The following is a 22,645-nucleotide window of genomic DNA, read 5'->3' on the forward strand; positions in this document are numbered from 1 at the left end:
CAACAACAACAACAATAACAAAGTTGGAACGGACCTTGGAGGTCATCTGGTCCAACTCCCTGCTCAGGCAGGAAACCCTATACCATTTCGGACAAATGGCTGTCCAGTCTCTTCTTAAAAACTTCCAGTGTTGGAGCATTCACCGCTTCTGGAGGCAGGTTGTTCCACTGGTTAATTGTTCTAACTGTCAGGAAGTTTCTCCTTAGTTCTAGGTTGCTTCTCTCTTTGGTTAGTTTCCATCGGTTGCTTCTTGTCCTGCCTTTGGGCGCTTTGGAGAATAGCTTGACTCCCTCTTCTTTGGGGCAGCCCCTGAGATATTGGAAGACTGCTATCTGGTCACCCCTCGTCCTTCTCTTTGTTAAACTAGATATACCCAATTCCAGCAACTGTTCCTGATACGTTTTAGCCTCCAGTCCCCTAATCATCTTTGTTGCTCTTCTCTGTACTCTTTCTAGAGTCTCAACATCTTTTTTACATCGTGGTGACCAAAACTGGATGCAATATTCCAAGTGTGGCCTTACCAAGGCTTTGTAAAGCGGTATTAACACTTCATGTGATCTTGATTCTATCCCTCTGTTAATGCAGCCCAGCTCATCTGTGAGCTTTGCCTCATTTTATGACCTTGATCGCCACGGCTGTGAAGTGAATCCCTGCCCTTGTCCTCTTAGTAACATGGTTGTTAAGTGAATCCTTGGCAGTTGTTAAAGTTTGTAACTCGGTTGTTAAGTGAATCCAGCTTCCCCCATCGACCTGGCTGGTCGCAAAAGGGGATCGCGTGAAGCCGGGACGCTGCAGCCGCCATAAATGTGAACCAGTTGCCAAGGGTTTGAATTTTGATCACGTGACCATAGGGATGCTGCAAGGGTCGTCAGTGTGAAAAACGGCCGTAAGACGCTTTTTTCAATGCCATTATAACTTCAAGTGGTCACTAAATGAACTGTTGGAAGTCGAGGACTACCTGTACACCCAGAAGGGGTGGAGGCTGCAACGCAACTTTTGAGACATCGTTCCCATTCTTTGGGTATAAAGCAGCGAGAACTTGTGAGCACTTGAAGTCTATGTATCTCTTCTTGGTTGTGGCGGCTCCATCGCTGGAGGCTTTTAAGAAGAGACTGGAGAGCTACTTGTCTGAAATGGTATGGGGTCTCTTGCTTCAGCAGGGGGTTGGACTAGAAGACCTCCAAGGTCCCTTCCAACTCTTGTTATTCTGTTAACCTTCCTTCCTTCCTTCCTCCCTCCCTCCCTCCCTTCTCCATCACTGGAGGCTTTTAAGAAGAGATTTGATAGCCATTTGTCTGAAATGGCACAAGGTCTCCTGTTTGAGTAGGGGGTTGGACTAGAAGACCTCTAAGATCCCTTCCAACTCTGTTATTTTGTTGACCTTCCTTCCTTCCTTCCTTCCTTCCTTCCTTCCTTCCTTCCTTCCTTCCTCCCTCCCTCCCTCTTTCCTTTCTCCATCACTGGAGGCTTTTAAGAAGAGATTTGATAGCCATTTGTCTGAAATGGCACAAGGTCTCCTGTTTGAGTAGGGGGTTGGACTAGAAGACCTCTAAGATCCCTTCCAACTCTGTTATTTTGTTGACCTTCCTTCCTTCCTTCCTTCCTTCCTTCCTTCCTTCCTTCCTTCCTTCCTCCCTCCCTCCCTCTTTCCTTTCTCCATCACTGGAGGCTTTTAAGAAGAGATTTGATAGCCATTTGTCTGAAATGGCACAGGGTCTCCTGCTTGAGCAGGGGGTTGGACTAGAAGACCTCCAAGGTCCCAACTCGGTCTTCCTGTCTTTTGATGGGCTTAAAGACCATTTGTATTCTCTTTCCTCCTCCTGCTGCTGTTTAAAACGTTAATGTAGCAGTAATTACTTACTTCCAGCCTCTTTGTTTCTCTTCTGTTCTATTCTTTTAAGAACAAAAACAATATGTATATATTTTTTTAAATGCGAATGATGCTCTTTTGGGGAGTTGTGTATTTTGCTTTGAAGTGTTACCTGGGGACCGTTAATCCTGGTGATGGATTAACTTCAAAGGGCCCTGAATGCATTTTTAAATAATAATAGTAAAAAAATACTAAATGCTCAGAAGCCTCATTATTATCTGCTAGATCAGTGGTTCTCAACCTTTCCAATGCCGCGACCCCATATTACAGTTCCCCATGTTGTGGTGACCCCCAACCACTTATACATCACCGGGTGCCACGGGCGTGGCCAAAGAAAAGGGGGGAAAAATGGCGGACAGCCTTGTTTGGCGACCCCCGTGAAATGGTCGTTCGACCCCAAATGGGGTCCCGACCCACAGGTTGAGAACCACTGTGCTAGATAGTATTTTGGAGTTACAGATGAGATGGAAACTAGCCAGGATACCCCAACTTGTAGCCCACCATGTTTGCACTGCAACCACCCTAAGGCCCAACTGGCCGAGGATGATGGGCTATCAAGACCTTTAAAGTACAGGTAGTCCTCGACTTACGACCACAACTGAGCCCAAAATTTCTGTTTGCTGAGTGAAACATTTGCCGAGTGAGTTTTGTTCCATTCTGCGGTTTTTCTTGCCGCGGTCGTTAAGCGAATCGCCGCAGTTGTTCAATTAGTTAAGATGGTTGTTAAGCGAATCCGGCTTCCCCATCAACTTTGCTTGATAGAAAGTCGCAAAAGTGTTGTCTGAAATGGTATCGTGTTTCCTGCCTGAGCAGGGGGTTCGACTAGAAGACCTCCAAGGTCCCTTCCAATTCTGTTGTTGTTGTTGTTGTTGTTGTTGTTGTTAATATTGAACGGTTCCAAGTTGGCCATGTGAGCTCAGGACATTGCAATCGTCATAAGGACGAGTCAGTTGCCAAACATCTGCATTTTGGTTGCGTGACCACGGAGATGTTGCAAGTCTGAAACGGTCATAAGTCACTTTTTTCAGTGCCATTGTAACTTTGAACGGTCGCTAAATGAACTGTTGTAAGTTAAGGACGTGCAGAGTAGCACGGCTCTCTCAGCCCACCCCATAACATAATTCAGATTCAGGCACATGGAAAGCAATCCAGACAAGACCCCCACAGAAAATCCCTAACCCCAACCCTAACCCTAACCCTTAACTCCAACCCTTAACTCCAACCCCAACCTCAACCTCAACCCCTGACTCTAACCCCAACCCTAGTCCTAACCCCAACCCCAACCCTAACAACCTTTAAACCCTAACCCCAATCCCTAACCTCAACTCCAACCCAACCCCTAAGAGCAACCTTAAACACTCAAAGAGCCACTTGGACCCATTTCCCAGAGAAAAGAAAACACTGGGAGCCACAAAACCTGCGCGTGCAAGGGGGGGGAGGAGCTTGATTGAAGAGTTTAATTAAAAAGAAATAGAGGCTGCTGTGGAGAGAGAGAGAGAGAGAGATGCTGCTTTCTGATGAGACGCAGCAAAAGCAGGAGCCCCGTCCAATAAGCTTGTCAGCTTGTCCGAGAACAGCATGAGGCCACTCTCTTTTTCACACACACACACACACACACACACACACACACAGATACACACACACACACACACAGAGAGAGAGAGAGAGAGAGAGAGAAAGAGAGAGAGATGCTACTTTCTGCTGCTTCCTGCTGAGACGCAGCAAAGGCAGGAGCCCCGTCCAATAAGTTTGAGAACAGCATGAGGCCACTCTCTTTTACACACACACACACACAGAGAGAGAGAGAGAGAGAGAGAGAGAGAGAGAGAGAGAGAGAGAAGGGAAGCGCAAGTGCCTCTCTCTGTCTCTCTCTGCAAATGGCAGAGGAGGCTGGGAGCCGCAGGAGAAGGCTTAAAGAGCCACATGCGGCTCGGGAGCCGCGGGTTGCTGACCCATGCCTTAATCTCAACCCCAACCCCTAACTCAACCCCAATCCCTAACCCCAACCCCAACCAACCTCAACTCCTAACCTCAACCCCTAACCCTAACTGTAACCCCAACCCCTAACCCCTATAGAAAATCCTCTGCATTATCCCCAAAAGGAAAACTTCTGAATGTGGGACATTCCCGCCTTCACTCCAGACTGAGAATATGGAGGAAAGAAAAAAGATGAAGAGGGACAGAGATCCAGGCTTAACCTTCATTTGGAAACATAAACCCCCTTCCTCAACTTCACGGCAAGGATGGTAAGGGTCTTTTTGCCTTTCTCTTTCACATTCTCCCCTTCCCTCCTTCCTCCTTCTCACTAACCTGATCCTCTTTTCAACCGTCTTCTGGCCAGTTTGATTTGATCCTGCAGAATTTGTACCCAGTCTCTCGGGCCAGGAAGTTTATCCACGTGGTTTACAGTACAGTATTTTTCTGTGAACACTGCAATGGGAAAGCAAAAAAAAAAAAAAAAAAACAGACTAAAATCAGGTGACGTATCTTAGTAGCCCTAACATGCATTTCTGGAGAAGACTGTGGCTAATAGAGGGAATAAAGGCTTTGTCCTGCTGTTATATGACAGGTAGTCCTCGCCTTACGACCACAATTGGGCCCAAAAGTTATATTGCCAAGTGAGACATTTGTTAAGTGAGTTTCGCCCCCATTTGACAGCTTTTCTTGTCGCATTTGTTCACTGAATCCCTGCAGCTGTTAAGTTAGTAACACTGTGTTTAAGTGACTCCAGCTTCCCCATCGACTTCGCTCGGCAGAAAGTCGCCAAAGGGGGATCACGTGATCCCTGGGAACATTGCGACTGTCATAAATATGAGACAGTTGTTAAGCGTCCAAATATAAATCACGAGACCGCGGGAATGCTGCACTAGTCGTAAGTGTGAAAAACGGTCACAGGTCACTTTTTTCAGTGCTGTAACTTCGGACGGCCGCTAAGTGTACTGTTGTAAGTCAAGGACTAGCTGTGGAAAGTCCAGCAAAGCAAAAAAAAAAAAAAAATCTCTTCTAAGGTGATGCCCCTGATTCTGCTCTCCCCCCACCCCTTCCCACATCCTGTCCCACAGACATATAAATCGAGAAGGTCTGGAGAAGAGTGTCATGCCTCCATCGGAGTCTGAATCTGTGGAGGAAAATGAGCTGGAATGGGACCCTATGGAGGGCGAGGGAGAGGGGTCTGTGGCTTCAGAGGAATGTGGGGAAGAGCAGGCCGAGGCAGGCCAGGGCCCTTCAGGATTGGGACAGGAGGAGCAGGAGAGGCAGAGTTCAGGCGATGAGCAAGGGCCACCCCCACCTGATCCTAGAGCACGGAGATTGGAGAGAAGGAGGGAACAACGCAGGCAGGCTCAGCTACTCGGGAGGAGAGCGTCCCGCCCTTCTCCACAAGGAACACCTGGAGACTGAAACTTAGGGAGACGCTGTGGGGAGAGGCATTTGTTGGGAACAAACACTGATTCCTTGGAGTTTTGTGTGTGTTGTTGCTGATCTCTTGTTCTGTGACTTCTGCTTGGAAACCTGGAAACTCTGACCATTGGACTGACTGACTACGTTGCTTGGATGTTCAAAGACCTCGGGTTATATTTTGGCTTCTCTTCTGAAACTGCTCAGGCAAGCTGGTATTTCCACAGACTCGTCAGATTTTGGATGTATGTGTCATTCCTTGTTATCTCCGTGGCCTTGAGCAAATTACTCTTCTAATCAGACTCTGTGTGAAACTACTTGCAGCCAGAGGCAGCTGAAGGTGCATGTGTCTTCCTTTGGGGAAAATTTGGGGCAATTAAAGGGCAGTTTGAATTGCCAGCTGACTGCATTGCCTCGGTGCTGTGCTCTGGGTCATCACAGAGAGAAACATTAAGATGGGTGGAGCTGAACCCTCTCTAGCTCGGGGTGGAACGGTGGGGGTGCTTGGGGCTCTCTGAGCTTGATGGTTTTGCGACGGTGGCGAAGTTCTGTAGCTCGGGTGGAGGATGAGGGTGAAGATTCGTTCTCTGAGCTTGTGGGTTGGTTTCCGAACATTTTGTTACCAAGCTAGGTAACATCTTCAGGGGAAATTAGGGGCTGTCGGTGTTCTTCTGCTTATAAGGGCTTCAGGTGTGGTCAGTAGGTCTGGTGATGGGGAGGTGACGTCAGAAGAACACCGACACTGACACCTCCTCAACTCAGCTGAAGATGTTACCTAGCCTGGTGATGAAACATTCGGAAACCACCCCACAAACTCAGAGAACAAAGCTCTGCCCTTGGTAGTTTTCTTGAAGATGTTTCATGACCCAACAAGGTAATATCATCAGTGCTAGAAGGAAGTGGGTTTTGCTGATGATGTTACCTAGCTGGGTCATGAAACGTCTGCAAGAAAACGACCAAGCTCAGAAAGCACCAAGGACCCCACAGTCCTCCTCCTCCTCTGCTTCTGTCGCCTCCTCCCCCCTTCTAGCACTGATGATGTTCCCTAGCTGGGTCATGAAACGTCTGCAAGAAAACCACAAAGCTCAGAGAGCACCAAGGACCCAGTTGGAAAAGACATCAGAAAAAATAAAGGAGAATGATTGCCATCAACAACAGACCAACAATTCCTTTCTTTGGCTTATGAGTATATTTCAACAGTTAGGAAGTCAGAGGCCAAAATATTTCCTTAATCAAAGAGCATTTCCGAAACAGAGCAAAACATGAGCTACAACAAGCTATCTAACGAAGTTGTTTAAAAAGAACTGGACTGCGCAGGAATGTTCTTGATCTTTGAGGACCACAATTAAGGCTATTTGGGCAGGAGCTCTATCACACATGCGGATTTAGCCAGGTTTGGGAGGGGGTTCACCCCCCCTTTTTTGGGAGGAGGAGGTGGAAAGAGATGCAACCATGTTTTTTCACCATTGCATCTGGACGGAGCTCCAGGGATACCTTAGGAAATAAGTTTTAGGCCAGGGTTTAGCCTGAAGCTGAGATACTGTATGACTTCAGAACAGTGGTTCTCAACTTTTTTAATGCCTTACGACACCTGGTCGTAAGTCGAGGACTACTCAACTGGTGCAGCACCGTTTGCAGAATGGGTCTTTTGGCGGGCTCAGCAGGGCAGAGACAGCCTGGACAATTCCTATTGGCTTTTGAAAGCCAATAGAATTAGACTCTATTCAAGAGAGTCTGTTCTATTGGCTTTCAAAAGCCAATAGAATAAAAGGGAGTAGCACAGCTAAGGAAAAGGGGGGAAAAAATGACGGACTGTGTTGTTTGGCGACCCCCGTGAAATGGTCGTTCGACCCCAAATGGGGTCCCGACCCACAGGTTGAGAACCCCTGCTTCAGAAGGATGCATTTGAGAAAAAGAACAGAGACAAGGGTTAACAGAAACAGCAGCGAAAGCAAGTGATAAAAATGTATGGAAAAATCGGTTTGGAAGGCAAGTAGAGTTTGACGTCAAAAGCTCCACTCAACCAGAATGCTTTTAATGGCCTTATTAGCATCCTCTTTGCTGATTAGCTCTTCAGTAGTAAAACAACTCCCCTCTCCAAAAATACCACAGGGATATTGGAAGTGACATGAATTATATCCCTGAAAAGTCTTTACACCCCCCCTCCAACTGATTTATTGGACACAACCTGCTCAATCTGTACTAATGGGACAGAGTGCCCAAAGTTTGAGACTAGATCTTCTGGAAGGTCTCTCTCCTGCCAAGTAGATTAAAAAAAAAAAAACCTTCCGATTCTTAATGAGATCGAAGGCTGACTGAGCCACCAGAAGAAACAAAATGGATCTACAGTGTCTTGAAGAATGGCTTTATGAAGTCAACGTGTAATAAATAGAGACAGGCAGAGCGAACTTCCACAGTGGCATCACTTGCTACTTGTGTCTAGGAGAGTCCCTGCTGAAGCCCAGCAGAGTTCCTCAAATCCTATCACTTGGGTGGCACTATCAAGTCAATAAAAGAAATCTTATTATTAGAATGGTGCCTACTGGTGCCACTCGAGGGAGATCAGCAGCTGGATGGAACTGAAAACTGATTCAGATACATATTTCAGATGTCTGTGTCTGCCTGCCTGCCTGCCTGCCTGCCTGCCTGTCTGTCTGTCTGTCTGTCTATCTATCTATCTATGTCTATATCATCTATCTATCTATCTATCCATCCATCATTTTTCTATCTTCTATAGTCTGTATCATCTATCTTCTTCTTCATCATTACTATCATCTATCTATTATTTATCTATCATCTGTTTGTTTGTCTGTCTGTCTGCCTATCTATCTACCTACCTACCTATGTCTATATCTATCTATCTATCTATCTATCTATCTATCTATCTATCTATCTATCTATCTATCTATCTATCTATCTATCCATCCATCCATCATTTTTCTATCTTCTATAGTCTGTATCATCTATCTTCTTCTTCATCATTACTATCATCTATCTATTACTTATCTATCATCTGTTTGTCTGTCTGTCTGTCTGTCTGTCTGCCTATCTATCTACCTACCTACCTATGTCTATATCTATCTATCTATCTATCTATCTATCTATCTATCTATCTATCTATCTATCCATCCATCCATCCATCATTTTTCTATTTTCTATAGTCTGTATCATCTATCTTCTTCATCATTACTATCATCTATCTATTACTTATCTATCATCTGTCTGTCTGTCTGTCTGTCTGTCTGTCTGTCTGTCTGTCTATCTATCTATCTATCTATCTATCTATCTATCTATCTATCTATCTATCTACAGGTAGTCCTCAACTCATGGATAGAATAGAATAGAATAGAAACAGAAACGAAACACAACAGAATAGAAACACAACACAACAATAGAATAGAAACACAACAGAACAGAATAGGAACAGAACAGGAATGGAATGGAACAGGAACGGAACAGAATAGAATGGGAATAGAACGGAACAGAATAGAACAGAACGGACTAGGAATGAACTAGGAACGGAATGGAACAGAACAGGAATGGAATGGGAATGGAATTTATTGGCCAAGTGTGATTGGATAGACAAGGAATTTGCCTTCGGTGCATAAGTTCTCAAGTGTACAACAAGTGATCAATCATGATCATTATAATAAAATATAATCATCAGGAAAAATACCTTTTATTGCACCCACAATATTTTGGTCTAGTCCTTTCCGGTTGTCATTGAGCCCTCTTTTCCTTTTGCCATTCGGCAGAGAGTTGGCCAACGTCTTGTCATCAAAAAACGCACACACCAGTTTTCGAAAGAGGAGACTCCCTGAGCGAGTGTAATTTGCTAATATAGAGTCCAGTTGTGATTTAGGCATGAAAACGTCAAAACCTTCAGCAAGCTGTACTTCTGGCTATCAGAAAAAAAGGAAAAGGTACAACAAGGTATGATTAGCAGCATCATCATTCTGCAGGCTGAATACATTGGTGCAAATACAGGTATACAGGCGCTGTGAATTGTATTACGCACAGACACAACTGTGTTAAACTGGCGCCAGAACAGTTTTGATTCATTCAGTTAAAAACGTTAACCCTCCATTGAAAATGGAAATGGGAAATAATACATTCTCTACCAGGTGTACACGTATTATTATCAGTAATAAATGTTAATAATCGGGGAAAATTCCAGGCAGATGGTTATCTGTATGCTTATATATTTATAGATAGTCCTTGACTTACAACAGTTCGCTTAGCGACGGTTCGAAATTATAAGAGCCCTGAAAAAAAGTGACATGACCGTTTTTCACATGTATAGCCATTGCAGCATCCCCATGGTCATGTGATCAAAATTCATATTTATGACGGTTGCCGTGGCCCGGGTGTCACGCGATCCCCTTTTGCGACCTTCAGACAAATAAAGTCAATGGGGACTTAATTCACTTCACAACTGCAGTGATTGGCTTAACAACAGTGGCAAGAAAGGTCGTAAAATGGGGTAAAACTCACTTAACAACTGTCTCGCTTAGCAGCAGAAATTTGAGGGCCAATTGTGGTCATAAGTTGAGGACTACTTGCACCAGGACTAGTTGACCTTAAGTTACTGCAAACCCTGCCTAGGTTTTATGATGGCTGGAGACACTATACATTTTGCAGCTGACAGCACAGTTAATCCAGTAAACCAGGGGCTCTTCCAACTTGGCCCTTTTATGACTTGTGGACTTCAACGCCCAGAATTCCTCAGCCAGCGTGCCTGACTGAGGAATTCTGGGAGTTGAAGTCCACAAGTCATAATGGGGCCAAGTTCGAAGGCCCCTGCAGTAAACAAGCATTGGGCGACTTTGGAAGTCACAACTTTCCAGAAAAAGCACCCTTTGCCCATGAGACACAACCACACACACTTAACTGGAGAGACACTCGCACAAAGCCCTGAATTGTAAACTGTCCCTTTCTCTGTCTATTAATATTCAGCCAGTTAACTATCCGAGGCAAACGGCAATTGTAAATTTTGCAGATTTGATCTGAAATTAAGCAAGTCACTTCAGATTCCGCTCCGGAAGACCAAAACCAGGATAAAAACAGCAGCGTAATTAGTGAATTCCAAGGCAATGTCAGAATGCAGAATAAAATTTGACAACCTTCTACAATGAGCACACATGATCTTCTATAATGAGCCTGCAGTTTCTAACAAGCAGACTATTGCATAACCACAACAATAATCCTGAAAAAAGCAGGACTATAAATCTGTCAAAAATCTTATTTTAGAAAAAGGACTGAAATAGGTTTCTTCATCAAGGTTCCGCACACAGAAGATTAAGCTTTAATTAGAGATCTAACAAAACTATCGCAATTTTGTTTGTGTATGTCTCCTAAATGAATCTGTTTGTATTCCGGTGGCATAAAATAAAATGTTGATTTATTCCAGATTCCTTTAGTGGTGAGTTATCTTTCAGTGGCAAGCAATCAGTACCCAATTGAGTTTCTCATGGCCATCTCCAAGTATACAGTTAAACAGAGTTTGATGACACAAAATAATCAAGGCAATTGTGTACATAATTAACACTAATAAGAAATTTGCTCAACTCTGTTGGGCTAAAATGAATAAACCGCAAATCAGAATTAACCCTAAGCATTTATAAAATGTTATCGATTAAAAGATATTTTCTTTGCCAATTCGACGGATTATTCCCCCTTCATTGAAACGAACAGAAAATATAATTAAGAAGAATTGTTAATTGGTTCCTGGATTCAGAATACCATAAGGCTGCATTCATGAGATTAAACCCAAACAAACATCATAGCATTTCTGAAATCTTCATTGAGAAATACCAATTTATCGTCCAAACTATATTTTTAACACTGCACTTTAGAAAGACATAATTAAAACTTATTTAAAAAAAAAAAATCCAAAAAGTCACAAGAGCAAGGTCTTTGTCTAGAAAAACCAAGGTTTTTCTGTCAGACTTCAATTTTCGTTGCATTGATGTGCTTTTAAAAAAAATGGAGCCTGGGTGTTCAAAGTTCTGATAAACTGAAGACCAAAATTAAGACAAAATTCAGACTAAGTCGTAAAACTAAAGGAGAACTTCCCACTTCCTCTCCTTCCAGACATTTTAAATTTTAATTACAGCACCAGCAGCACAACATAAATAAATAAATAAATGCATGGAGCCCTTTATTATGGAGCACGATATAGATCTTAGCGCAGTGATGGCGAACCTTTTAGAGACTGGGTGCCCAAACTACAACCCAAAACCCACTTATGCATTGTCGAGTGCCGGGTGGGCGTGGCCCATTGGGTAGGCGTGGCCCATTGGGTAGGCGTGGCCCATTGGGTAGGCGTGGCTGCAGTGGTAACGGCAGACTGGATGGGACTAAAAAGTTCAATCAATTTCAACTTTGCAAGATCTTTTTTTCCCCCGCGAGAAGTTGAAATTGACTGACCTTTTTTTTTGCACATGGCGGCAGAGGCCTAAAGCGAAAAGGTTTTATAAAACCCAACTGAAGGTCTAGGACTGGGGTGATGGCACGCGTGCCCACAGAGAGGGCTCTGAGTGCCACCTCTGGCACCCATGCCATAGGTTCGCCACCACTGGCTTAGCGGCACGAGATACTAATCTAATTCCCGGCATCGCTCTGCCTCCGTGTAAGTGAATTATCAGACTGCTCCTTTTGGTATTATTAGTTTACACTTCTAGAAAGGCACCTTATCTCCTTTCTTTTATGATCACCGATGCCGAATTTAATTATGTTCCGCGATCTGGGTGTACTTAGGAAATTGGAAACGGCCTTCTCAAAATGAAAAAGGTACATGGAAGAACGGGACGCTCAGCTTCCTCCCCAATCTTTCCCAATCTCATCTTCAACCTGGCTGAGAAGCTGCTATTTTGGCTTCCCAGACAATCGTTCGACAAACATCCGATTCAAAAGGGGGGGGGGGGAAATATCAAACGCTGATTTCTAAAATTCCAGCTCTCCATTTTGACATTTCAAATTCCACTTGCAAACTACAACGGGTCCCCAACTTACAAACAGTTCATATAGTGAATCGTTTGAAGTGACAATAGCACTGACAAAAGTGACTTAAGGCTGTTTTTCACACACTGATGACCGTTGCAGCATCCCCAGGATCACGCGATCAAAATTCAGACTCTTGGCCACTGACTCGTACTTATGACCGTTGCAGTGTCCTGCGGTCGTGTGATCCTCTTTTTGTGACGAGCAAAGCCAGTGGGGGAGCCAGATCCAGTTAGCGACTGTGTGACTCACTTAACAACCGGGGCAGGAAAGGTCGTAAAATGGGGCAAAGCTCACTTAACGAATGTTCTCACTTAGTAACAGAAATGTTGGGTTCAATTCTGGCCGTAAGCCGAGGACTACCTGTATTTGTGCAGGAGGTTGGGGTGTACTGCATGTTTTCTTGGGTGATTATGAGGGAGCCAAAATGGGGGAGCTTGACCCAAAGGTGTGACGCATAAGCAACTCGGCCCCAAGCTGTGATCTGCACTAATTCATTGCGTGAGTCATTGTTTTTCTACACAACAGACAAACTCAGCTGCTCCACCTGCTCAGGAGAACCTCCTTCACTACTCAAGACGTCCTGCATAGAGCCGTGATGGGGCTTTTTACAGACCCCCCTCCGTTAATTAATGAAGGATCATTACCGACTTGCAGGGGAGAACTTTACACCCATTAAGCTTTGTGCTGCTCCTGTCTAGGTTAGTCATAAAACCGAACGGATGATGCCCATTCTGGCAGAAGGAAATGGACGAATTAACATGGAGCTGGGAGAGAAAACAGCCGGCGCGTAAAACATCCTTTTCCACAAAGTGGGTTTGCTTCATATTGCTGCGGAAAATATTCTTCTCGAAACTGAAAAGCCATTTGTTTCAAATCTGTCACCATGCATTCAAGGGAGCCATTCTGGAGGGGTCACACCGTTCACTCGAAATGAAGGCGGGCTCAGGGGGTTATGGCAAACTGCTATGCTTTTTCCAATTCTTGTAACTCCAGCCCAAAAATAATTTGACACACAACTAGTTTCCCACTGCATGCGGAAGAAAACAGCCGTGTTCTCTTCCGTATTCATCGATTATGTGTCATCAAATCCTTTGGGACTCCTAGCGACCATTTCTGAAAATATATTCTGATAACCAACAGCCTTTTTAGAAATGGAAGAGAAAGACTGGTAGCTCTCTCCTTGAATAGCTTCATGAAGCTAGAAACCAGGAGGCTGTGAGTTCTAGTTCTGCCTTAGGCATGAGAGCACTTTGGGCCAATCACCAGGAGACTGTGAGTTCTAGTTCTGCCTTAAGGCATGAGAGCTGATTGGGGAACTTTGGGCCAATCACCAGGAGACTGTGAGTTCTAGTTCCGCCTTAAGCATGAGAGCTGATTGGGTAACTGGGCTAATCACCAGGAGACAGCGAATTCTAGTTCTTCCTTAGCCATGAAAGCCAACTTGGGCCAGTCACCCTCTCTCAGCTCAACCAACCTCATAGTGTTGTTGTTGTGGGGAAAATGAGAAGGAAGTAATATTAGCTATGTTCACTTCCTTGAATTATTTTTGAAAAATAATAAAGGCGGGATTAAGTAAGTTTAGTACTAAGACTTAGCACCAAAAGATTTCCAAGGTTTCATTTGCAAGGCAGCCACTAAGCCCCAAAGTGGTACAAACTGAAGAAAACAATTGTGACCCATTTCAATGCTGATTTCTTTCTCAGAAAGATTTAAACTGGAAATGAGCCTCCATATGGATTTGGCAGGCTATGCCATTTCTGCATGTGTCTGCACGCTAAACTCTTCTGGGAAAAATAATAAGATATATTCAAAACACAAAGAGAGCATACATTTGATTAGCTTTGATGTTCTGTCTGATGGATTAACGAAATGTCCCCTAGGAAAGTAATATTATTCTAAGAATGGCTGGAAAAATCTAGGACACGGGGGCCAGAACTGTCATGAAGATGATGACGATGATGATTTAATCAACAATGGAAGGTTTTCAATACAGTGAAGTCCTTGATTTATGACCACAATGGAGCCTAAAATTTCTGTTGCTACGTGAGACAATTAAGTGAATTTGCCCCTTCTTATGATCTCTCTTGCCACAGTTGTTAAGTGAATCACTGCAGTTAATAAGCTAGCAAGACGGTTGTTAAGTGAATCTGGCTTCCCCCATTGACTTTCCTTGTCAAAAGGTCGCCAAAGGGAATCGACGCGACTCAGGGACTCTGCAACCGTCATAAATACGAGTCAGTTGCCAAGCGTCTGAATTTTGATCACGTGACCCATGGGGATGCTACTACAGTCGTTAAGTGTGAAAAATGACTTTTTTTTCCAGCCTGTAACTTTGAATGGTCGCCAAACGAAACAGTTGCAAGCCGAGGACTAACTGCAATTGATCGCCATCTCACCCACTTACATCCAAAGACGAAGATTCGAGCACGATGCCGAATCCTGAAACCTGGGGCTCCATTTTCGAGGAGGATTCAGCGACGGTGGGCCCACTCGGCCTGTCAGAATTTGGGGATAACTTCTTGTCGTTCGCGACAGCCCCGGCCTTCTGTTTCACCGAAAGGGGTTCAAGAGTCTTTGGGGGCGTTTTTTTCTTTTTATTCCTCTTTCTTGAGATGGTGGATTTCTGCAAGGTAGCCGGAGGAACGGAAGGCTGTTGTCGGTTCTGAGCAGCTGCTGAGGAAAAAAGATATAGCTGAGAGTGAGGTTAAGACGTTTGTGAAATTCATTTAGGAAATGCCAAACGTTGCTTCCCATCTCGGCTTCCTGTGTCCTCGTTTGGCCCTCAAAACTCACAAAAGCCCCACAGATTCGCGGAAGGAAACAAGGATGGGGATACACGGAGTAACCGTTGAAAGGATCTCCATGAGGAAAGATGTTGAACAAACATCTAAAGCGGTGTTTTTCAAGCTTGCAGACTTTTAATATGGGTGGACTTCAACTCCCAGAATTCCCCAGCCAGCTAAGCTTAGCTGGCTGGGGAATTCTGGGAATTGAAGTCCACCCAAACTTAAAAGTCAGCAAGGTTGAGCAAAGGGATCTCAACCTGTGGGTCAGGACCCCATTTGGGGTCGAACGACCATTTCATAGGGGTCGCCAAACAACGCAGTCCGCCATTTTTTCCCCCTTTTCCTTATCTGTGCTACTCCCTTTTATTCTATTGGCTTTTGAAAGCCAATAGAATAGACTCTCTTGAATAGAGTTTAATTCTATTGGCTTTCAAAAGCCAATAGGAATTGTCCAGGCTGTCTCTGCCCTGCTGAGCCCACCAAAAGTCCCATTCTGCAAACGGTGCTGCACCAGTTGAGTAGTCCTTGACTTACGACCGGTTGAGTAGTCCTCAACTTACGACCGGTTGGGGGTTGCGGCATTAAAAAGGTTGAGAACCACTGATCTAAAGGAATCAACATGTTTTGGGTGGAACCAAAGGCAAGCAAAACTGTTGAAAGAAATACAGGTGGTCCTTAATTTACCACAGTTCGTTTAGTAACCATTCAAAGTTACAACGGCACTGGGAAAAGGGATTTGCGATGGTTTTTCACATGACCGGGGGCAGCATCCTCAGGATCAAAATTCGGATGCTTGGCAACTGATTCATACTTATGATGGTTGCAGTGTTCTGGGATCACGTGATCGCCTTTTCTGACCTTCCGACAAGCAAAGTCAATAGGGGAAGCCAGACTCACTTAATGACCAGGTGACTAATTTAATAACCGCAGTGATTCAGTTAATAACTGCGGCAAGGAAGGTCGTAAAATGGGAGCAAAATTCACTTGGCAACTGTTTCACTTAGCAACAAAATTTTGAGGCTCAGTTGTGACCATAAGATGAGGACTACCTGTATCTCCACCCGCAGGCAAGTGGACCTCAACTTGTTTAGTGACCATTTGAAATTACAGTGGCACTAAAAAAAAGTGACTTAGGACTAGTCCTCACACTTATGACTGTTACAGCATCCCCACGGTCATGGGATCAAAATGGGGGGCTTGGCATGTTTTTATGATGGTTGCTGTGTCCCAGGGTCACGTGATTGCCATTTGTGACCTTCCCAGCCAGCTTTTGACAAACATAGTCAATGGGAGGGAGTCAGATTCGCTTAATGTCTATATCAGGGATAGGCAACCTTGGCTCTTTTATGACTCGTGGACTTCAACTCCCAGAATTCCTGAGCCAGCATGGGGGAACTATGGCCCCTTCATGACTTGTGAACTTCAACTCCCAGAATTCCTGAGCCAGTATGACTCAGCTTGGAAACCTTCCCCTCAGCACAGCTGGCTCAGGAATTCTGAGAGTTGAAGTCCATAAGTCATAAAAGAGCCAAGATTGCCTACCTCTGGTCTATATGGTTCAGTTAACAACTGCAGTGATTCACTTAGCGACTGTGATGAAGAAGGTCATAAAATTAGGCACAACTGACTGAATAACCACCTTACTTAGCAACGGAAATTCTGGGCCCAAGAATTTATGGTCCTAAATTGAAGACTGCTAGCAGATCCCTTCAAAAAAAATGCCATTGGGTGAAGTGTTCCATACGATAAACAGATTTGCACAATATTATTATTATTATTATTATTATTAATAATAATAATAATAATAATATACCCTACATTTATTTAGAAGCATTTTGTTTGAGGTCCTAAAGGTGCATTTTTTTTAAAAAAAGGCAACTGGACTTTCTTGGTTTTTCCCTTGAAGCGGTTTCGCTTTTCATCCCAGAAGCTTCTTCAGTTCAGCTTCAGATCAATTCTGAAGAAGCTTCTGCAATGAGAAGCGAAATCTCTTCAAGGAAGAACAAAGTCCAGTTGCCTTTTGAAAAAAAAAAAAAAAAAGCACTTTTGGGACAACCATGACCTGGGCGGCTGAGAACCTCCGCTGACATTTTCTTTGAGGCCAACTCCATAAAATGAGAGGGACGGTCTAAGAATATCACACTTTTGTGTGTGTGTGTGTGTGTGTGTGTTGGTGTGAAAGATGGATTGTCCTACCAGCTTGGATCTGCATGATCTTCCTCATGGTCTTCAGCTCCTGAAGAATGGCCTGAAGCGCTGGTTGACAATTGCAAGTGCAACAATTTGATCCAGAGGAGGCGTTAGTCACAGGGATTCCGCCTGAAAAAAGCATGAGAGAGATCCACACCATTAGCCAGACCAACTTTTAATTTAATTTAATTTTAGTTTAATGAAGAGAAGGACAAGGGGGGACATGATAGCAGCGTTCCAGTATCTCAGGGGCTGCCCCAAAGAAGAGGGAGTCAAGTTATTCTCCAAAGTGCCTGAAGGCAGGACAAGAAGCAATGGATGGAAACTAACCAAAGAGAGAAGCAACCTAGAACTAAGGAGAAACTTCCTGACAGTTAGAACAATTAACCAGTGGAACAACCTGCCTCCAGAAGTGGTGAATGCTCCAACACTGAAGTTTTTAAGAAGAGACTGGACAGCCATTTGTCTGAAATGGTATAGGGTTTCCTGCCTGAGCAGGGGGTTGGACTAGATGACCTCCATCCCTTCAACTTTATTATTATTATTATTATGCGCACAGAAGGAAATCGAGCTTCCAACACTGGAATGGTATTTATTTAGAAGAGACTAATACTGGACAGCCATTTGTCCCAACATGATGTCAGACTGGATTTGGGTTTCCTTGACCTGATAGCAGAGATGGGGTTCGCAGGGAAGCACTAGCAATTGAGCCTGCCCAAGGTGCTCCTTCCAGGACTATTATACTATTAGTCTTTTATTCTGTATGTATTATTCCATTATCTACTTACTATATATATTAATTATTATTATTATTATTATTATGACTCTCTTCCCCACATCTTGCAAAACCATTGTTGCTACTTGCTCCAGGGCTGCTTTAAAATTGTGCTGCCTTCTTGAACAGTTACAGGCGTGGTCCACTTTTCTTCTCTTCTTTGCAATTGCGGCATTACTGTCTGTTGCTGTCTTCAAATTTTGACTAAATCTCACTTTGTCCTTAAGGCTTGGTCTTGTGCAGCCAGAATTAGAGTCCGGTCTCTTTCTTCAATTTTCTGCTCTTACCTTTACACAAGCAGTTTATCTGCTTTTGAAGAATTTTTTTAATGTATTGGCCAGGTATCCTTTGTTTCCCATGCCTCTATTCTGTCATTGTCTTTCTTGTAGGCCAGTTTACTCTCAGTAGTTAGAAGCCACCTGATATAAAATTGTGCAAAAAGATCTGTCTCTTAGATATTCTTCAATCTATCTTTTTCTCTCTACCATCTATGTACTATCTAAGTCGTGGTGGTGCAGTTGTTACAATGCATAAAGTCAGGAAATGTCTGTGGATGCCAGGCATCATTCCTGTCATTATTTTTGACTCAGCCTCCCATTGCTTTAGTTCTTAAAATGTCCATTCCACTATTCCAGGCAATACCTAACTCTGTAAATTGCCCAGTGTTGCGGCCTTTATGGTGAAGCCCATTGAGTGTAAAGGCGAGATCTTTTCATCTCTTCCTGTCTCACCTCATGGTTTTTCTTGACCACAATTGCTTGGCTTTCAGCTTGAAGGATATCAAGTATTTGTACTTAACTTCCTCATCAGACTCAATGGTTATTTTCTGGGGCATCTTGATTCCTTCAGTTTTCACTATTTTTGATTCTTTTAGTCTTGTTCACATTTCTGAGAGGACTCCAACAATATCTTGGCTATATACGCTGACAGTGTTCTTTTTCATTTTTTTCGACATGTTTCCATACTAATGAGGTATCCAGATAAAGGAGGTGGGATAGGGAGAAAGAAAAAAATGATGTTTGATAGCCTCCTGGAGTTATTCAGTATTGTTGACAGAGGAAACATTGCAATAACAAATAGTAATGGTGATAATGAATCTCCTTGAAATATTCCTCTCTTGATATTGTCAGCTCCAGCTTTTCATGTTGATCTGCAAGGTTCATCTTCCATTGTGCCATCATCTTTAACAAATTTTCTGATGTTTCTAACACACTGGAAAAAAAAGCATTTATTATCCGCCCATGACTGTGAGGTCAGGAACTTTTTCACTGCATGCCATACACATTCAGTTGGTCACAGATTCTTGCAAATTCCAAGATCATTTTGTCTATTAGGAGTTGATCAGATTAAACTCTCTCCCTTGGCGGTTTCTCTTTGGGGAGACCCAACCCAGATTTCAGAAACAGGCTTGTTGACTAAATCAGGGCTACCCAATCTTTAGTTTTAAACTTGTTGGTAACATCATTGTCAAAAACTTTTACCACTGTTGCCCCTTTTGTAATTTGTTTACCGTGGTACCTTGGTACTCAACTGTTAGAACTTTTCAAATTTGGTACTCAACGCATTTTTAAGTGAAAATTTGGTCCCGCTACTCATCGTTTGTCTGGACTCAACAATACAAACTAGAACTTGTCGCTGTTGGCTGCCTTGTGACTTACTATATATTTTCCTTGTTTTTTTGATTTGTTTGCTATTGTATTTGGGTAGAGACTTCATCTCCTCACCATCCAGGCTTGTTCCACCAAGATAACCTTGAATTAAGTGATGATTTAGTCAGGGATTTCAAGCTCGGCCACTTTACGACTTAAATACTTTAATTCTCAGAATTCCCCCAGCCACTGTATCCAGGCTTATTCTACGAATGACAGTGAAACCTCGGTACTCAACGTTAATTGGTTCCAGGAGGCACGATGAGTACCAAACAAATCATTCCCATCAGGAATAATATATAGTAAGTCACAAGGCAGCCGACAGTGACAAGTTCTAGCTTGTGTGTTGAGTACCAGACAAACGATGAGTAGCAGGACAAAATTTTCTTTAAAAATGTGTTGAGTACCAAATTAGATGGGCTTCAAAGCAGTTGAGTACCAAGGTACCACTGTACTACAAATTACAACACAGATGAAGATCTGGAAAAGCTTTTGACCATGATGTAAATGGTCCTCATAAAAGACTGGGAATTGCACCAAGGATAAAGGAAAATAGTCCAATTGATCAAGAAACATTTTGGAAATAATTATCCGAGTTAATATTCTGGCAGCTTTTGGGGAAAAAATAATCAACATGGTGGAATGGAATCTTCAGATTGGGATAATCAATATGCAGGGAAGGGAAATTTAATACAGGTAGTCCTCGACTTACAACAGTTCATTTAGTGCAGTGGTTCTCAACCTTTTTAATGTCGCGACTCCCAACTGGTTGTAAGTCAAGGACTACTCAACTGGTCGTAAGTCGAGGACTACTCAACTGGTGCAGCACCGTTTGCTGAATGGGACTTTTGGCGGGCTCAGCAGGGCAGACTTTCAAAAGCCCATAGAATAAATGGGAGTAGCACAGCTAAGGAAAAGGGGGAAAAATGGCAGACTGCGTTGTTTGGCGACCCCCGTGAAATGGTCGTTTGACCCCAAATGGAGTCCCGACCCACAGGTTGAGAACCACTGATTTAGTGACTGTTCAAAGGTACAACGGGACTGAAAAAAACTGTTGCAGCATTCCTCCATGATCATGTGATCAAAATTCAGACGCTTGGCAACTGCAACAGTCGCACCGTCCTGGGGTCACTTGATCCCCTTTTGGCGACCTTCTGAATCACTGCTGTTGATAAGTTAGTAACACGGTCGCTAAGTGAATCTGACTTTCCTTGACAAGCAAAGTAGCAAGAGAGGTGGTCAAATGGGGCAAAAAACACTTGGCAAATATCTCACTTAACAACGGACGTTTTGGCCTCCGTTGTGATCATACGTCAAGGCTACCTGTAACGTAAGAAAAAGCTTGGGAGTTTTCATATTACCAACTGCGGACAAAGGATTCGTTTTCGTTTGTGACCCAGGAACTCAGCATAGTGAAAATCCAGTCAAACGCAGTAAACAGATAGAACTTAGATCGTACCGTTTGGCCCACGGTTCTGGCTTGGTTCTGGTTTTCGAACGGGTGCCGTACTGCCCGGAATAGGGACCGGTCTGGGGAGACAACTCATTCCAGGTCCCGCTCGGCAATGGATGGAGATGTCCCTGGGTGTCTGCAGGAGGATTCAGACGCGGAGTCCAGGCCCTAAATCTTGGGGTTCTTCCTTCAACATTTCTCCTTCTTTGGCTGATAGATTCGCCCGGTGCTGTCATTCAACAATCTTCTCATCCCTGTAATCTGTTTTTTAATCTCCCGACTTTCGTCTCCTAGATCAAGCAAAAACACCCTCATAAATTAGGAAACATTAGAACATTGTTCTATTGCAGGGGTCCCCAACCCACGGTCCGTGGACTGGTACTGGGCCACGGCATTAACAGCAACCGGTCCGCACAAACAAGCAAAGCCCTATCCATGGGATGCGGGCAGCACACAAAACCACGCACCCTCCGGTCCGCGGAAAAACCTCTCTCCACGGAACCGGTCCCTGCCCAAAAAGATTGGGAATCTCTGCTCTACTGAATACATCTCCAATGGCATTTTTTTTCCTTACCCTATTTTACCATACAGACTTACGACCGCCTGGAGCTAAGTTGTTCTGGTCTTAAGTCGAGGCATTACGGGACCGGACTCGATTACACAACTGATTTTTTTTACAACGGTGGTAAAGTAAGTCACAGTTGGTTATAAAGCAAACGGTGCGATTGTTAAGCACATTCATCCTTTCCGAAATCAGCGGGTGTCACAAATCATGATGACGTAGCCGCGGGGATGTTGCAACTACTCGTGAATGCGAGTGGTCGGCAAGCACGTGAAGTGTGATCACGTGATCTTGTGGGGATGTGTGTGCCAGTTGTAACTCTGAGGACAGATCATAAGTAGCTTTTTAAAAAGTCTGTCATAACTCAAATGGCCCTAAACTGAGTAGTATTTGTACTTGTAGAAACAAATTGGAATCCATCCAGATAGGCATTTCACAGGTGACCTGCATATACATCTAGTCCTTTATGACCACAACTGAGCCCCAAATTTCTTTTGCTAAGCGAGTCACTTGTTAAGTGAGTCTTGCCCCATTTTATGATCTTTCTCGTCACTGTTATTAAGTGAATGCTGCAGCTGTTAAGTCAGTAAGAGGGTTGTTAAGAGAATATGGCCTTCTGTTGACTTGCTTGTCAGAAGGTCGCAAAAGGGGATCAGGTGACCCCGGGACACTGCAATGGCCATAAAGGTTCAGTTGCCAAGGGTCTGAATGTTGATCACGTGATCCTGAGGATGTGCAATGGCCATATGTGTGAAAAACGGTCACAAGTCACTTTTTTCAGCAATGCTGTAACTTTGAACACTCGCTAAACGGAACTGTTGTAAATTGAGGACACCTCTATGTCACTGTACACACATGTAAGAATGTACAGGAGTCCTTGACTTATGATCCGTCATTAGTGACCATTTGAAATGACAAAAGTCTCCAAAAGAGGTTCTTATGACCCAGATTAGAAGTTT

General features: G+C 43.8%; 1 protein-coding gene and 1 long non-coding RNA gene across 2 annotated transcripts in view; one reads left to right on the forward strand and one right to left on the reverse strand.

The window, feature by feature from the left end:
• LOC120314423 overlaps positions 1 to 22,645 on the forward strand; it is a 74,086-nt gene that overhangs the window by 23,258 nt on the left and 28,183 nt on the right. The gene's annotated exons all lie outside the window — the stretch shown is intronic.
• BEND7 (BEN domain containing 7) overlaps positions 1 to 22,645 on the reverse strand; it is a 55,538-nt gene that overhangs the window by 6,288 nt on the left and 26,605 nt on the right. The window contains 8 exon segments of the mRNA XM_039357494.1: positions 4,181 to 4,300; positions 8,943 to 9,168; positions 14,676 to 14,944; positions 17,254 to 17,376; positions 19,646 to 19,668; positions 21,143 to 21,293; positions 21,296 to 21,334; positions 21,337 to 21,414. Of these exon segments, the coding sequence (XP_039213428.1) occupies positions 4,181 to 4,300; positions 8,943 to 9,168; positions 14,676 to 14,944; positions 17,254 to 17,376; positions 19,646 to 19,668; positions 21,143 to 21,293; positions 21,296 to 21,334; positions 21,337 to 21,414 (1,029 nt within the window).

This window comes from Crotalus tigris, unplaced genomic scaffold (assembly GCF_016545835.1).
Source record: "Crotalus tigris isolate CLP2741 ecotype Arizona unplaced genomic scaffold, ASM1654583v1 scf7180000018925.3142382, whole genome shotgun sequence".
Taxonomy (NCBI): Eukaryota; Metazoa; Chordata; class Lepidosauria; order Squamata; family Viperidae; genus Crotalus; species Crotalus tigris.